Source organism: Tachysurus fulvidraco, chromosome 2 (genome assembly GCF_022655615.1).
Source record: "Tachysurus fulvidraco isolate hzauxx_2018 chromosome 2, HZAU_PFXX_2.0, whole genome shotgun sequence".
Taxonomy (NCBI): Eukaryota; Metazoa; Chordata; class Actinopteri; order Siluriformes; family Bagridae; genus Tachysurus; species Tachysurus fulvidraco.
In genome coordinates, this window is record NC_062519.1 from 16,962,134 (window position 1) to 16,980,253 (window position 18,120).

Consider the following 18,120-nt stretch of genomic DNA (forward strand, 5'->3'; position numbering starts at 1 on the left):
CGGCTCTGACTCCTCGACCCATGAGTTCATCAGAATTCCACAGTTTCACATTCAGCCAAGTAAGTTAGACAGACCGATGCTGTTTGGATCATCTTTTGTAGACATAAAAACCCCTAATCTATGAAGTATTTACTCAAAAAAAATTTATTTCATGTAGATCTTTCATATTCATGATTATTCCTTTCACTGTAGTATTTATGACCAAAGTCACATGGTTTTTACTCAAATCAGCATGTTTTTTCCTTTCTCCATGACTGACATATACACAAAGAGGAATAATCTGTCCTGAGGAAATGATTCTTACATGTGCTTACATTTTCCAAGATATTATAAAATATGTATTTACAGATATATAAGATGTGGGAATGTCGGCATAAGTGATAACGTTCTACAGAAATAGGATTAAGGAATAAGGAGAATCTTCACTTGTGATTTTTTAAAATTTTTTATTTTTTTTTATTAAAACAATGTTGCCTTAAATACAGTGGAGGCTTTCTGGTAAATCTTATTTAGCAAATTCATAATAAAAGACTCCAAGGGAAATGTCAAAAATCACCAAAAAAATCCCTTCATTTTTGGCCGGCAATGGTCTTAACAAACATGGAAACTTTCTCAATTAAAAAAGGGGTTAAAAGAGAAAGACAAATACAATCAGAGCATCCTGTGCTGTGATGATGAAGATGATGTAGCAACCTACAAGTGAAGTGCCAGACACACACAATCAGTCTTAGTAGAGGGTGTGTCTGTTAACGTGTGTTATCGTCGAGTCGATCTTCTTCTTGTCGAGAAGGAAGAGGAAGCAGTGAGGAGGAAGGATCAACTTTACTGCTTCACACTGGGAGTGTGCCATCTGTGTGTAGTGTCCAAGGAAAGCTTCCGTATTAATAGACTTGCGAACGCACCGAACACACACACACACACACACACACACACATACACACACAGGTACAACTAAATGTGTTAAAAATACTTTAAAAACTAATACGAACAACACATCTGTAAGAATACAAATCTAACCATTCAGGTGTGTGTGTGTCTCTCTCTGTGTGTGTGAGATGTGCTGCTTCCAGTGATGAAGTGTCCTCATTCTGTCCTCACTTTTACTTCCCTCTCCACCTTTTCATGCTCCACTCATCTATAAATCTGTCAATTTTTCCTCATCTTTCCTTCTCTCCTTCAGACTTCATTGGCTGTTACAGACGGTGGCTCCGGCCTTTCCGCCTGCCGCTGCAGCTTTCTTCCTTCTCTTGTTGAGCAGTGGGTTGCTGGATGTGTCCAAGTCTTTAATCTTCACTTGGTCATAGTCCACACGCATGGTGGCAAGAGCACTCGTCATCTCCTCCTGCGCACGCACACACACACACACACACACACACACACATACACAAGTAAGCACAGAAGTTGAAAAAGTGTAAATAGAAGTAAAGTAGTAAGTAAGAATTAAATTAAGAAATTAAATAATTATTAAGGCAAGTAAGTGAAGAGGAAGAAGCCCTATCTGTATGCAAGAGAACATGTAACTAACTTTCATACTTATTATATTTTGTATTTTCCTGCTTATTTTCTTCCTTTCATGAGAAACTAAACAGGAAAATAGAAAATATAATAAGTATGAAAGTGTGTGTGAGTGAAAGAGCAACTCAAACCATGAATCAGGGAAAATAAAAAAGGAAATCTGAAGCAAAAGCTGAAGTGTGCTGCCCTCTAGTGGACAAGGTGGAGTGTACAACAACGCGACACTTCCATGAGGGATTGCACGCACACAATTTAAGAAATAAATAGCAATAGATTTTTTTATACGTATAATAATACTACTACTACTAATAATAATGTATGTGTGTGTCCATGTTGTACCTTCACTTCGTCCCACAGCTCTCTCTCCTCAGTGAGGACGCGTGTGGTATGCAGTGGTGTTGGAGGAACCACCATGGATTGCTGAAGACAAAACAGAAATGTACACTGAAAATGTGTACAGACCAAATCCACATATAGGCATTAAGCATTACACACACAAACACACACACACACTGCAGACTCACGGTGATCCAGGGATGGTTCATGAACTGTGAGATGGTCATCCTCTCGTTAGGGTCAGTCTTCAGCAGCTGGTTAATCAACTGTTTGGCTGGATGAGAACATGCGCGCACACACACACACACACACATTCTTTAACATCTTTTCACACAGTTCATTCATTCATTCATTTTCTACCGCTTATCCGAACTTCTCGGGTCACGGGGAGCCTGTGCCTATCTGTGCCAACCCATCACAGGGCACACACACACTCTCATTCACTCACACACTACGGACAATTTTCCAGAGATGCCAATCAACCTACCATGCATGTCTTTGGACCGGGGGAGGAAACCGGAGTACCCAGAGGAAACCCCCGAGGCACGGCGAGAACATGCAAACTCCACACACACAAGGCGGAGGTGGGAATCGAACCACCGACCCTGGAGGTGTGAGGCAAATGTGCTAACCACTAAGCCACCGTGTCCCCTCTTTTCACACAGTTGCACATACAAAACCAAGACTGAAAGGTCACACATTCTAATGGTAAATGCAAAAGAGATACACACATTGAACCACAATTGTATACACACACACACGCAGACACACACAGTGTTTCACCTTCCTCTGACACTTCAGCCCACTCGGGTTTGGGAAACTCGTATTGGCCCATGCGGATGCGCCTTTTCATGCCGGGGGATATCGCCTGACCCGTGTTGGAGTAGAATGGTGGGAAGCCACACAACCTTCACACACACAACACACACACATCAGCAGGTCTTTTTATTCTAGAATGAAATAATTCCACAACTATTTGCATGCCAGTTACAGTTGGTTAAATATATGAGAATTTTATTTCCTGAAGGTCACGCGAATTCTTTTGAGTCATACTTACAGGATATACATGATCACACCCAATGACCACATATCACATGATTTGTCGTACTTCTCAGGGCCGAGAACCTCAGGAGCTGAAACAGTCAGAGAGTGAAAGAGGCAAACTCAATATTTTTCATATGAATATGTTTCAAAAAGCATAAACTAAACAACAAACCACCAAAAAAAATCAACAGGTGATAAAATATACACTGAAAAACTGATTTGACTCGAGTCAACTCGGGTGTTTAAAGAGTCAAAATCATATAACTGTACTGAAAATTCAGCCGTGAGATTTTCGGGTGTTGGTAATCATATACTGTGACTGAGCTGAATCTCTCAGGTCAATCTTTTAGTGAGTCATTCAGAAAATCATAATGATTCTGAGTCACATGTATTTGACTGTGGATATGTACAGTAACACCCTGCTTCAACCAGACTCACAATTTTCACCAGTTTCAGAGATTCAGGAGCTGTAAGAGTCGACTCACTAAAACCTAGCCTAAATCCCATTAACACCAACCGCTGAATTTACGCACCAACATAGTACGGAGTGTAGCATGGCGTCTGCAGTGGGTTGTGCAGCGTGGTTTCCTTTGCAAAACCAAAGTCTGTGAGCTTGAGGACGCAGATGGAGTCTTTGCTGTTGTAGAGCAGGTTCTCTGGCTGCATTTAAAAACAAAGGTCTTCATTCTAGTGTTCAGATTGTTCCACTATTAAATTAACATATACAGAAAGGTTTCTGTTACACACACACTCAAACACACACACACGCTTGCTTTGTATCACCTTGATATCTCTGTGTGCGATGTTCATGTTGTGCAGGAACTCGATGGCAGTGCCGATGTCTCTCATGATCTCAGAGCCCTCTACACAAACACACAAGCAGATAGGACTGTACTAAAGAGTCTAAAGTGTGTGTCTGTTTGTGTGTGTGTGTGTGTGTGTATGTGTGTTTGTGTGTGTGTGAGAATCTACCTCTCTCAGTAAAGGCCTGGTCTCCTCTAGCCTGAATCCTGCTGAAGAGCTCTCCTCCTTCCATACTGCAACACACACACACACACACACACACACACACACACACACACACACACACACACACACAATAAACATAGCACATTAATCTCACTCCTCACCAGACATAAATGTAGTCAGTGTTTGAAGCATGGGCATTGTATACCACATCTAATTATCCTAAACCAGCAAAAGCAGGAATGAGAGAGAGAGAGAGAGAGAGACAGAGAGACAGAGAGACAGAGAGACAGAGAGAGAGAGACTTGCGAGTTATTGTGTGTGTGTTTTTTTTATGAGAGAATGATTGTAATCAGAAGAAAATACAGACTGAATGTGGAACATAATTGAATCACGGAACATTTTTAGTTGTGAGAATTTGGCAGCATGGTTAGTCAGAACTGCTGAGCAAGACACACACACACACACACACACACACACACACACACACACACACACACACACACACACACACACACAAACAAACCCCAGAAACCACAGTCAGCCATCCAGAATGCATTCGGTTAGCCCTGTTTATTGCATCGTAACAATTTTTTTTGTCGATGTCATTAACCCTTCCAGTACCTTCATCTCATTCTGAACCTCATCGCATTTTTGTAGGTTCGTTTTTAACAAACATTAATCCACACTTTCACATTTTCAGTTATCATATAAACTCAGAAAGGAAGCCATAAAATGACACACTTAAAAAAAACACACACAATAACTCACAAGTCTCTCTCTCTCTCTCTCTCTCTCTCTCTCTCTCTCTCTCTCTCTCTCTCTTTCTGTCTGTCTCTCTATCTGTCTGTCTGTCTGTCTCTCTATCTGTCTGTCTGTCTGTCTCTCTATCTGTCTCTCTCTGTCTCTCTGTCTCTCTCTCTCTGTCTCACTTCCTCCTCACACACACACACACACACACATACACACACACACACATTGGAAACGGCAATTAAAATGCTATTCAAACACAAAGATCCACCTGCTTCACTTCACCTTATTCTGAAATACAATAACTGCGTCACATGTCATCAGCACTCTTCAATGTGAATTTAAACTTTTGTCACCATCGTGTGACTTTGGGGAAAACACGAAAGCGTGCAACGCTGTAGATCACCAGAAATGGAGCATTAAAACCACAGACAGGGTCTTTGACCTCTTTAGACTCATACACTCTGTGACATAGAAGAGGACGAGAACTGAATCGGGTTCCAGGAAGTTGGAGGAATGTAACGTAGAAACAAAAACGAATGTAAAACTGCGCAACGTTGTGGTTATTTCACGTCCAGTCAGCAGAGTTACTGTTACTGATCTCTCCGCTTCCTGTTTCCCTCTGGTTGGTCCTGTTCACTTCCCCAAATGTGTTTTACGTGGATTAACTCACGTCAACCAGCTTTCTCTGAAGCCTGAACAAAAAGACTCATTAATAATTTATTTATAGATTAGAATTAGAATTCTATGAATATTTATTGTGTAAGATGTTTGCTGATGTTAGGTGTAAAGTTGTAAAGTTATCTCCAGGTTTCTGTTAATTAGCGAGGAGTTTATTCTGCAAAACGATGTTTCACAACATGCTCATTGAAAATAAATGAGGGATTGAAATAAAGCTCATCGAAATAAATGAGGGATTTGAACTTGGACAGTATAATTAGTATATACAGTCTCATCACCATTTATAAGGATTTCTAATAAAAAGGGAATCTACTGAGATCGAAATACGTTTTTACGTTCATTTTTTCTTTTAGCTGATGCTCTGGTCGCTGCGGTTTAAATGTAAGTAAATATCTGTCTCTGCTGTTCATGAAAAAGACAGTAAACCACAATACAGTAACAGATATCAAGCACAGGGTAATTACAATTATTAATATAATTATTAAACATCTTGTCCAGCCCTCGGGAGCACAGCAGTCTAACTCCGTCCACTCCGGTCAGAATGAGCCGTCTCTCTATCATGGCATGAATAAACGAACCCGTCATGGCTATTTCCAGTCAGTGTGAGCAGCTGCTGATGACTGATGACTGTGTTATGCGTTATTAAAGGGCTGAATGAAGCATGCTGGGAAGTGTAGTTTAATCCTCACCATTCCATAATAATGAGCAGGCACTTTTTTCCGTGATGCATGTTTTCGTAGAGGCTCAGGATCCGCACTATATGCGGCCCGCTGGAGACGCGCCAGTGCAACTCGACCTCGCGGCGAGCTTTGGGGCTGTCGTACAGAATCTGCAAAACACAGAGGAGTAGAAGGAGGAGGATGAGGAGAAGAAGAAAGGGGGTGAGTAGGTCAGGATGGAAAACAAGATGCATCAATGCAGAAGGGTGGAGTTGTGTAAACGCCACTTAGGATGAGTGTAAGAGTTACTGAAATTACAATAACTCTTGAAATACTAGTAAAGAAAGAGCAAACTGCGGTGTCATTTCATTTATACAGAAGTTTATGTCAGCATTTTCAAAAGAAGAATAACCTGAACGATGTTTGAATCTATTCTATTCGAAATAAGAAACATTGGTAGATTGGCAAGTAGACTGACTGACTAAATGATGCTTACAGGGTCTAAGAATTACCAAATGTTAAAGATGTGACATAAATACGTATTTAATAACAAAAGATAGACATATTAATTCTGAATACAAAAAGCCAAGGCTGAGAGATACAATAACACACTACGAAATGCTACACGACACAACAAACAACACGTTATGTGTTCGTCATGCTGGAATTTCCCTTGACGGTGAAACTTTATTATTGAATCATTTTAGTGAATTTAATCCCGGCCCCGGATAAAGCGGTAGAAGATGGATGGATGGATAATCCAAGCTGAAAGGCTGAGAGTTCTCTGCAACTTCGTGGCACAGCTCCTACCTGACCTCTGGATTTAAATCTAGTTCATTTGTACAGATGTGGAAAGAACACTAGTCAGATTTCCATTGTACTAGAGGACAAAAGAGGAAACCCCTTAATCAGTGAAGTAACTGCTCAGTCATTCAGAAGCTTCCCCCTGTGTTACGGAATTTGGTTTCACCCTAGAAGATGGGGAACCTTCCTGGTCATAGGCGCTTTCTCCAGCATGTCACGTCAGGTCACACTTCTGAATAAAAAACCCAAATCCCAGGCTAAGCCCGTGTCTCAACAGGTGACGGTCGGCCTTCAAGACTGAGACAAAACTCAGGAAATGAATACGTACAGAAATATACATACTACAGAAAAACATTTCCAAATCTGTTATGATTTCTATAAACCGATTCCTCCAAGTGTATAAAAACGAATAAACAAAAACACACGAGGAAGGAAACCACAAAATAAAGTATGCATAGAAGTGAAGGGTCTTAATATCTTTATATATGACATAATGCCAAGTGTTAAAGCTGATACCATGACGAGAGGTTAATAAAGTGTCATGTAAGATACAGTATTTTTATTTATCATTAACGGTAAGTATTTTGTGATCCCTCGCTCCCTCTCAGATGTCTCTCTTGGTACGTGACGGAGAGAAGGACGAGAGTAAGGGCAGAATAGACACGAGGCTGTGACATTGCACATGTCTTCCATCAGGTTGTATTTTTAGGAGCAGAGAGTAACTGTGTATGTGTGTGTGTGCGTGTGTGTGTGGTTAAGAAGGACATGCACGAGTGTGTATTTAACGTTAATCATACCTATAGCGATAATTGTGTTTATAGCACACGACAATGAATTATTTAATCTTTAATCTTAAGGCGCTTGTTCAAATTTGTTATCGTTTCCATAGCAACCGCATGTTCACAGGAACTTGTAGAGTTGTTGACAGGGTGAAGTTTTTATTAGAGATTTTGACATAGGCTCTGTGTAGCAGTCAAAACTATTTTAAGTGTAACATCAGGTTTTCCGTCATCTCGAGGATGGAGAACTTTGTGGTTTCTCAGTAAAGTAAAAAAAATTCCCTTTTTTCATCTTATCAACCTACAGAGAGAAAAGATTTCAGTTAAAAGGTTCACAAAAAGCCGAGCAAAAGTACGAGCGCTTTCAATAACCGTGGTATAAATCATGATTTTTATCGTGGAATTTATCCCCACTACATCTACGCTCCATTCGGTGTGCTGATGTTTGTGATCTTGAGATCTTTTTTTTTTTTTTTTTTCCAAGTGATTAAATCCTATTTCAATTCTGGTCTCTGAGTTTCACAACAAATTACAAATTAATTTTGTCAAACTGTTAAACCACATTATGATAATAATATGCTGAATCCTTGGGCAATTATTCAAATATAAAAATGCAACAAGGACGCTTCTTTACTTTAACAAAAATCACTGAGAGCAATTTTTCCACTGTTGTTTTTTTTTTGTAAGTATATTTTAATAAGCCGATATTTCCAAGCCAGGCCGATTTGTTCGTCCCAATGATGATGAAGCGCTCAGATCAATCTGTAACCGTGACAAAATGTTGCATTTTAAACACGACGTTTTCTTCGTTTAAGCTCCACATGACCCAAAGACACTACATTACCATAGAGGACTGAGTGATGGGGCTTCATTAAGCGCCAGTTCGTCATCTGGTTACGGGCAAACAAACAAATGAACAAACAAACAGAGAAACGGGCGAGCGGTGTTTTATATCAATTAAAGCTGAAAGCTGTTTGTGTGAGGATGAGGTGCAGAGGCGTGAATATGCAATGTGGTTTAACCTCCACCCACGTCTACATGCTCATTCTGCCTAATGTAAGCCATAAACTCTGTGTTGGTGCGTGTGTGTGTGTGTGTGTGTATTCCATGAACCTGCCACTTTGTTTCTAGCCCCAGCAGCTGCAGTGGGTCTAATCTGTTCCTGATGCTTGGTCACACTTTGTGTTTAAGAAAGCAGTATGAAGTTCTACTAAGGACCTTGAACCTAATCAATTTATTATCTTACTGATCTGTAAAAACGTTCAGCGAACAAATCGCAAACAAATACACACTACGTAGAGAATAGATCGAGACGGAGCAGAAAAAAAAAACATTTTACATTTAAGTCTGAGGACCTACAGCATTTCTGTGTCTTTCACTCTCTCTCTTTATGTCTCTCTCTCTCACACACACTCACACACACGTGTCCAAATACCCATGCTCAGCAATCCCAGTGTGTGTTAAGCCTCAGATAAGACAAAAGGGATTAACATATAATGTGAAGTGACACTTGTGTGTGTAATTGTGTGTGTGTGTGTGTGTGTGTGTGTGTGTGTGTGTGTGTGTGTGTGTGTGTGTGTGTGTTTGTGTGTGTGCACTAGTAGGACAAATAGTCATGAGGATTAGGGCCTATATATTACTAACAAATCCATGATGGTTGTCACTCATCACTTTTTATCGTAAGGTCCTCTGGGGGAAAAACACATTTTTGAGACTTTCTGTATCAAAAAGATGAGAAATTAAATAATTAAATATCTGACAAATAACGTATCAGTATATCAAGCATACGGTGATTTAAATCAAAATGTTCTCCTTTTAATGAACATTATAACCATGACTGAAAGTGTTCAAGAAATCTTTCAGACCTGGTACATAATGCAAACAAACAAACAAACAAACAAACAAATTTCAGTTTCTCTTTTTTACTATATATATATATATATATATATTGTTAGGTTAATTAACCCTAGCTGTGTGTCCTAATACACTATATTAAAACACGAACAGTTAGCACATATCCTACTGTTGTCCTGATAAGAGTTAATAAACCTTTGACTTTTTATCACTTTTTATCACACACCATCCTGTTATCAAAGCTTCTAGGCGAAGAGAAAGTGCAATAAAAAAAACTAGGCTGTTCAAAGAGCTCTGACTCAAAATATCAGCTGAAAAAAACTGCCATGAGAATATTAGAACGATTTTAGATAACTGTGAAAGATGCTATAATGCGACATCATAGTAAAATAAAGCTGCCTGCTAAAATAAGCGCATAAGGAATTTTGTCCATGGGAACATTTTAGATCTGTCAGTCTTTCACAGGAAATGTTGCCAAATCTGTGATTTTCCCACAGAAATGTTCTCCGATTTATTCAATAGTAAAAGTCAGAGTTACACAAGCTCACTGTTTCATGTTATTAGTAGTGTTAGTAGTGACATGAAGGTCATGCGGTTAAACGTCAGCAGTGCCAGTGGGCCGCTGAACAGGTCCTGAACTGCCTGAACTGCTCAGCCTGGCTCAGACTTTGCCTCACTTGTTGTTGTGTCCTATATACCGCATCTGCGTTGGGTTGAATGCCGGATTTGGCTTCTAGGTTAAATATAACTGACATTTAAGTGTTGTAAATGCTGTATGTGGTCATCACCCTGCATTCCTGGGTCTGGTTTTATATCGATCGCTGTTCATCACCAAGGCTTGATGACATCATCGACTGCTTGTCTTTTATTGCCATATTTGATTTCCTGACTGTGCGGGTTTGGGCTGAGGAGCGTGACTTAATAGCCTGTGCTGTGGAAAAATGTCCAGGAGATACGCTGATCGATGCAGGCGTCTGTGCAGAGAACATCAGCAGTAATGAGAAGAAATGGAAAAAGGCCGTGGGGTTCAGAACAGACACAAACCCATGATTTATACCGAACCTTATCGAGTTCAGATCCCTAAAGGAAAACTCCACATGTTAAATAAATTTGTATGGAATAATCTGTCAGGGTTTTGTTTATTCCTTTGAGAAGTTAGAAGTCCTTACTCTGATGTCGCTATGTTATCGCTAACTACAATGGGGTTTAATAGAAGAAAAAAATGTCAGGTTCATTTTTGGCTGTTACCGATCCACGAGACGACAAGAACGACGATGTCGACAGGCAGAATTCACGCGGCAATGAAGTTTTATAAACTGATAAGAGAGCTGGACAGACTAAAAAAAAAGCTGTCACGTCAGTGTAGGTGGAGATGAACAAAGGCTAACTCAGTGTGATCGTCACTAACAGCGGGAAGTCAAATGGCTTTTTGTTTTATGTAGGAAACCGATAAACAAAGTGGCAACAGAGTTTTTTTTAACTCAACGGAAGTTTGATCCTAAAGTCATTTTAACCTGAAGAATGTGAAGAGGAACAAATCAAGATGTAGGAAGTGGGTGTTTATAACCATAGCATCTGGATGAGATCAAAGAACAAATTTAGACCAGTGTCATGGATACTAAAAGCTTTTGAAGTATGTCATTGACTTAATAGTGATCCCTAAAACGAGCACGATATATTTCCTGAATGAATATTTCCTGAAAGCTATACAAATAATTTCATCCTTCAGCTTCATTTTCTTTTTAGCAACTAGAAGATAAATTTTCTCCTTTGTACCTCAGGAGAAAGGAATGCGTCCAGATCTTTCGCTCGCTCTCTGTCACCCTCTCTCTCTCTCTCTCTCTCTCTCTCTCTCTTTCTCTCTCTCTCACTCTCTCTGTCCCTCTAACCCTCTCTCTCTCTCTCTCTCTCACACACACACACACACACACACACACACACACACACACACACACACACACACACACACACACCTGTGTTTGCATTAAACTGAAGAGTGTGTGATTTATCATTCCTCTCAGTGAGTCATGCCACATTCAGCTATGCATCACATGACACAGGTTGTAATCTGCCGCTCTAAAATGTTCTCTCTAAAGCATCACAGAGCAGCGCGGATAAATAAAAGCTCAGCGCACACTTCGTTAGATGTTCTTATCTGCAGCACCACCTCGACTTTACTGTCTCTGTGTCAGAGATTCAAAGGACAGAGTGCAGATCTGTGTCACGTTTTCCTACTCAAACGCTCACGTCAGTGAAAAGAGCTGCTATTTGCTAATAAATTGATAATCAAAGTCAAGCTAGCATGAGACTAACAATTTATTTCATACACCGTAATTTTCCACCCAATGCCAGATTGAAAGATTTATTATATTGTGTAAACTGCTAGCCAAGGATGTTAGCAAGTTATTTAACATTAGGTTACCCATTACATTATCTTAATCAATAGCACTAGCATGCTAGCTACACTGTAACATTTAAATATAAATCAGTAGGTGTGTTTGCTAGCTTGTGATGTCCCTCACACTTTCAAACTCACCACAGTGTGATAAGGATATTTCCTTCACTCAGCTACAGTTAGGAACAATTCACTTTCCATTTCAGTGTAAACAGATTTAGCATCTTAAGAAATATGTGGAGAAATTAAACAATGCTAAATACGATTTCTGGGCAAATTCAACCAACTGGTTTGTTATTCTTGTTATTTATTCAACCTGACATACGGATGTCTCACTGCTATCGTTCAATCACTTCGGAAAAACAGCAAACGCTAACAGGAAGTGATCCTGGGGAAAAACCAGGTGTTGCCAGTGATGTACAACACGAGGCAGTTTACCCTGAAACCCAATGCTCCATTATTCCATCCACTCTTTTCAGAGAAGAAAATAAATACAGCCATTTGTTCCGCATCGAGGAGAAAAGAACAAGAAGTGATAAGAAGAAACTCTTTTACAGAATACAAATATTAAGAAAGGAAACTTTTGTACCGCCCTTTAAAAGATTAGGAAGCCTTCAGGGATTTTTTTATATTCACTTTTTTTTAAATGCTGTTTGGTTTAAATTCCACCTGATACGGAATAAAAAGTTTCACCAAAATTTCCCCTTTACCTTGAATGTAGTCCAATTTTTCTTATTACATTATATTAGATAAAAGGTTTATGTGTGTGGAAGGATAAAGCAGTATAAATGATCTACAAGCTCTTTGATGCACTCCCTTCTGGCAAAAGGCTGCGGTCTAAAGACTAAAACTTCAAGTCACAAATACAATTTCTTTCCATTCCAGCAGGCCTAATCAACATCCTGGATCCAGCATGGCCTGTTATTCACCACCTTAGACATTAATAAACTACCCCACCACTTTTTAGGTATAATACATTACATTAATGTTCACAAATCTGACTGTTATAATGCACCTTCCTTTCTCACACTGGTCCACTATTGTATATCCTGCACTAATGTACAGTTAATTTTTACTTTCAGTTGTAATATATGTAACATTTCCAATTGTATATTTGAACTGGCCACTTTGCACACATTATTATTATTATTATTATTATTATTATTATTATTATTATTTATTTATTTATTATAATTTAATTTTTTTTTATAACTTTTGTATCTTATTTTATGCTTGTTCTCTATTATTACTATGCACCAACAAACCAAAACAAATTCCTGTACATGTAGAACCTACGGTACAATAAATCTGATTCTGATTCTCATTCTGATTCCAATTTATAAACATGAAACTGACAATCAAGACGATTAAAGATTAAAGGCAGATCCAAATAAAATCTGACTAGGAGAAAACAATAGCCATGTCTAGCTAGTGAGCTGGATGCTAGCTGATATTTTAAGTGCTCACTAAAGCACAGGGGAGAAAAGTATAACAGAGTTTTAGCATTATGAATGCTGTAATTCAGAATAATTCAAAAGGAAGTATAATGTATGGTAGAACATGATGTAGTGCGGTGCGCCGGTGTCGTTCAGCTTTAGTTTAGCTCTTGAATTGTCTTTGTTTAGTATTTTGTGGTTTATTTCTGGAAACTTCCACCTCAGGAAACTGACATAAGGTTAAATTAAAATCTTGTAATAATTAACTGGCAATCACAATGTATCCCCATCCTGTTTAACCAACTCTTATCTCTGAATGAGAAATCTCAGAGGTGGCATTAAAGTGTAAGCTATCTTCCCAAGACAAACTGCTTCTCCGTGTTGGCAGACAGTCAAGTCTAGTTAAAAGAATCATGAGCTAAAGTAAATGAATTAGATGAACAGTGTGGCTTCCTTCCAGCTCTCTCAGTGGATTGATCAGTGCATTATGGCCTGCAGCTGCTGCCCTGTACATATAATCCTGCTTAATGAACACCTTTTACAGCGGCAGGTTAATGTCTGTTTGCTATGTGATTAAAAGGGAAATTGAGTGATAAAGTAGAGTGGATATAAATAAATAAAAACACAGGACGTGGTGAAGTTGACAAGCGGGTTAATTCTGGTTTATATTAAAACACGGTATCGGACGATCGCGTGTATTTGAAATGAGAAATCAGATGAGATGCGTGTACAGTGTTTGGTCTCTGTGCAGTGTGTGTGTGTGTGTGTGTGTGTGTGTGTGTGTGTGTTAAAGACCCTGCTAAAGTTATAAAAGCATTTATGTGTATCTTAATTAAAATACTACAACATGATTTAACACACAATATAAACTAATACATTGAGCTTATATCAAGCTGTTACTATGAAAGTGAAAGTTACTATTTCATTTTAAGTGCCAGATAAAGATGGACGAAAAAGCGTGACAGTTGAATGTATGTATTTTAAGCACTTTGTGGTCAGACGACAGGATGTGACGTGGCTGCTGGTTAGTTCCCCCCGAGAATTTGAAAACTGTTTCTTTTAGTAGTTTTGAGAAGTGGAGACTGTCCTGAGTTCCTCAATCAGGCCTACTTTATAGGGATGTGCACCTCTTCTCCAGATACTCTTCACATCCACATGATGCAGTATCGGTGATTTTGAAGAAGGACTTCATTTACTAAAGATACATATGCGTAAAAAAAACACACGCGGATGTTAGGATACTGACATACGTTCACGTCCCTGTGCTGTCGGTGAGCAGGTCATCTACATTATTTGGGATCTTATGTTGCCTTAGCTCCAGTTTTTCTTATGTCCCATAATAAATGCAACCAGAAGCAATGTGTGAAGGTTGTTTAGGGAGGAAAAAACACCCACATAAAACTACATCATTCACTGGTTACCGGTCAACATTTGCACAGAAATCTTAAAAAGTCCCCGAGCACAGACAATACAGAGAGGCTCTGAATACATTATCCAATAATAATTGTATAAATAAGAAGTTTAAAACTTTTTTCTGGTTATGTTTGTTAATTCAGATCTCTTGACCACACCACATTTCTACAGCACTACAGCTCTGTGGTTTGGCTCGGGTTTCAGCTCTAGAGTGTCCTACCTGGACCAAATGGCTCACACGCTCTCAAAACAGCTGCTTTGGTCCAAACCAAGTGTAATAATCTGTGTTTTGTCCTGCACAACACAACACACACTAGGGTTTGGACTTAACCAGACTAAACTCCTTGTGTGTGAAATCACCCTTAGTAAATCAGAGCCTGACATGTGCATGGCAGTGAATAAAATGAAATTTAAATTTAAGCATTTGCCTGAGTGTTGTGAGGAATCGAGGCAGTCGCATGGGAGACAGTCTGATTCACTGGATGCAGTGAAGGAAGAAGGCTTTATCCCCTTTTGTTTGAATCACTGGAAAAGAACCACATAAAGCACACACACAAAGTTTCCCCACACAGGAGGGCTTTGAAACGATTATAGCATAGCACAACAAGCTACAAAACTGCTCCCAGATGAAGAGACGAGTTCAGACGCAGCAACAGGAAATCAGCTACCGCATGTTTCATCACTGACGGATCCGTTTGGATCAGAACATGTTAGTCAGGGGATGCTTGTCAGTTTGTTTAAATGCCTGAGATTATAGCAGTGGAGTAAAAGCTAATTAAACTCTAACGATGATGCTGATTTTCTAAAGAGCCCCTTGATGGAGATCGGGAAGTGGCTGATGTTTTTTTCCAGCTTATTTCTTCTTTCTGTCTTTTTACTAGCTTTCTGTCACAAACATCTGAGAATCAGATACTTTGGTTATATTTCTAAAAAAAAATCTTATTATAATTATTCTTGTATTTATTTATTTTGTTATTTTATGCATTGTTTACAATATATTTAACTCAGAATCTGATTTGTACTGCGTGAGAACACTTTGTTTTGTAGTGATAAAGGTGTCAGGTGTACGTCATCTCTCTCTGACCTGAAGTGTAACCCTAAACCCCTGTCCTAATTCCAGACCCTCTTACAACTCGTTAGCTTAACACTACACATCAAGAATATAAAATACACTCCTGATATACAATAATAACCATTACTGATGTAGGAAATTGGATTTTACAGACAAGGAGCATTCCGGCATGCCTCAGGATTACATGTAAATATCGCATGTGTTAATTCAGCATGTAAGACAGAAAACGAAAATCAATCATTGATTGAAACGAAATCAATTTGTGGTAACCCATCCCTCTCTCTTTGTCTACTACTATTACACACATACACACACATTGGCTGCCTGAGCTCTCAGATTTGGATTACAGCTGCTCGGTCATAAAGTCCAGGCTCGCATGGCCTCCAAGTGACGTCTCCGTTTCCACTGAGCCAACAGCACAAACCCACATGTGTGCTTCATCAGGAGTTAGAGGAAACATAATGAACTAGATGTATCTCCATAACAACACAATTCTACACTATTATTTTATTATTTCTACAAAGTATGAAAGTTACGCCATAGCTGTATTTTGATTCGGCAGGGATGGCTTATCGGTTTGGGATGTAGTCATAGTAACCCAAAGGTGGACTTCCAGGAACCCGGAGTCCAGCTGCTGAATCCAAGAAGTCATGGATACGTTTTACGCACATGCACACGTATATAGACACGTTTGACTAAATTTAACCCTGTCCTTGTGAGGACTTTGAACTGGCATAAATATTTATTGTAGATCATTTATAAAGTCCAAAACCTAAATCTAACCCGAACTTGAACTACACAGCTACAAGATTTCAGCTCTTGAAAGTTTTCCTTGTGAAGACCAGCCAAAGGTTATTATTCAGTTGAATAATGAAAATTGAATTTTCCCTCTTAATAAATGATAATGTCTGTAAATCTTTTGTATTTGTAAGTTTGTTAAAGTACTGAACACCAGGAGCCCCCACCCCTCTCACACACACACACACACACACACACACACACACACACACACACACACACACACACACAGAGGTAAGACAGGTGCGCATGTTACCTTCAGGGCGCACTTCTCCCGGGTGATCTTGTTAAAACACTCCAGCACTTTGCCGTTGATCCCCAGACCGAGGACATGAGTGGAGATCTTGTAGTCGTCCGTCACGGCGTTGCGCTTTATCTCCAGCTTGGGGTATCCAGCAGCAGGGTAAGGATTGGGCATGGGGAAGTGTGTTGAATCGCGCTCCATCTCCGGTTTGGTCGCTGCGCTTTCACTCTTACTCTCGGGTTCCGTTTCTGATTTCGTCTCTGGCTGCTCTTCTTTGGTTCTCCCATTTTGCAACATGTTCCGGCTCGAAATTTGAGTGATTCCCGTATCACTAATGACACTCCTCCCAGAATAAATCCGGTGTGTTTACAGGCGCGCAAAACTCATCCCAAACTACAGCGCAACAACGCGCGTATTTCCTGCACGTACTCGAGATTTGTTCCGAAATCTAAATGTGTTTGATTTAAAAAAAAAAATAAAAGTTTGTATCTACAGAAAAATCTCTTGGTCTTACATATAAAACTAGCTCTTACAGTCACCCCTGTGTGAACTCTAAGCCGCAGTACTGCTGTGAGAAAGTCACGGACTTTTTAAAGAGAAAGCTGACCGGCTGAGTGCGGGTTCCTCTCCGACTCAATGCCAAACGGGCATCACGTGTTCAAGCAGTGTACTATGTAGTGTACGAACGCTTTTACTTCATATCCTGTGTAGTGCACTCTTGGACATAGTTGAAACCAATTTGAGATTAGTCTTTTTGTCATGCGGTCCTGCCCCTATGCGTCAGCGTTACAGCCCTCGACTTCCACAAAAGCTCAGACTCTTAAAGCGACACCGACCTGCACCCTGGTGCGCTCTGGTTACTGACTTCTACTGCTGCCAAAATTCATTCATTTAAAGCATTCGGGTCACATAAGTTTGAATGCTGCATTTGGAACAACACCCAAAGTGCCAAGAAAACCCACAACAAAAAGGTGTTATGGCAAACTTTGAGGAGTTAGGAGGAAACTGGAGAAACCAGAGGAAGCTGGCAGAACATAAGTAGAACCATATGAAATTTCACAGAGCTCAGGGTCGAAGTGGGAATCATGGAGCTGTGACACACGACCTGTTTTTAAAACAGTACAATCCAATCCAAAAGAAATGATGGATTTCTGCATAAAAATCTGCTACAGTTCCAAACTATACAGTGAACAGCGTACACTCCCTTGTAACTGTATAAACAATGTTGTCTTTAAAATGTAATAAACAAGTACAGCAGTAAACAGAATAGATCTGGTCATGGTGAATATCAGTGAATGTTATGGTTATAAGCCTGGATGCGGAAGTGATACTTTGAACTACAGTATCATTTGTTATAAAGCATTTGTTACCTTG

At 39.6% G+C, this 18,120-nt stretch overlaps 1 protein-coding gene across 1 annotated transcript; it reads right to left on the reverse strand.

The window, feature by feature from the left end:
* Nucleotides 1-431: 431 nt before the first annotated feature.
* On the reverse strand, nucleotides 432-17,473 carry mapkapk3 (MAPK activated protein kinase 3). Its single transcript, XM_027155791.2, has 10 exons — nucleotides 16,759-17,473; nucleotides 5,982-6,121; nucleotides 3,868-3,932; nucleotides 3,679-3,758; nucleotides 3,429-3,555; nucleotides 2,909-2,984; nucleotides 2,635-2,759; nucleotides 2,040-2,125; nucleotides 1,855-1,935; nucleotides 432-1,342 (listed from the first exon to the last, which is right to left on the reverse strand). Exons 1-10 carry the CDS (start codon nucleotides 17,041-17,043, stop codon nucleotides 1,184-1,186), a joined length of 1,224 nt encoding a protein of 407 aa, XP_027011592.1. The 5' UTR covers nucleotides 17,044-17,473; the 3' UTR covers nucleotides 432-1,183.
* Nucleotides 17,474-18,120: the final 647 nt, after the last annotated feature.

Coding starts and splice junctions, on each gene's coding strand:
- mapkapk3 (XM_027155791.2), bottom strand. CDS start 17,043: ATGTTGCAAAATGGGAGAACCAAAGAAGAGCAGCCAGAGACGAAATCA. Junction 6,122..16,758: donor GGGAGAAGTGCGCCCTGAAG/GTAACATGCGCA, acceptor TGTGTTTTGCAG/ATTCTGTACGACAGCCCCAA. Junction 3,933..5,981: donor CTGCTCATTATTATGGAATG/GTGAGGATTAAA, acceptor TGTGTGTTGCAG/TATGGAAGGAGGAGAGCTCT.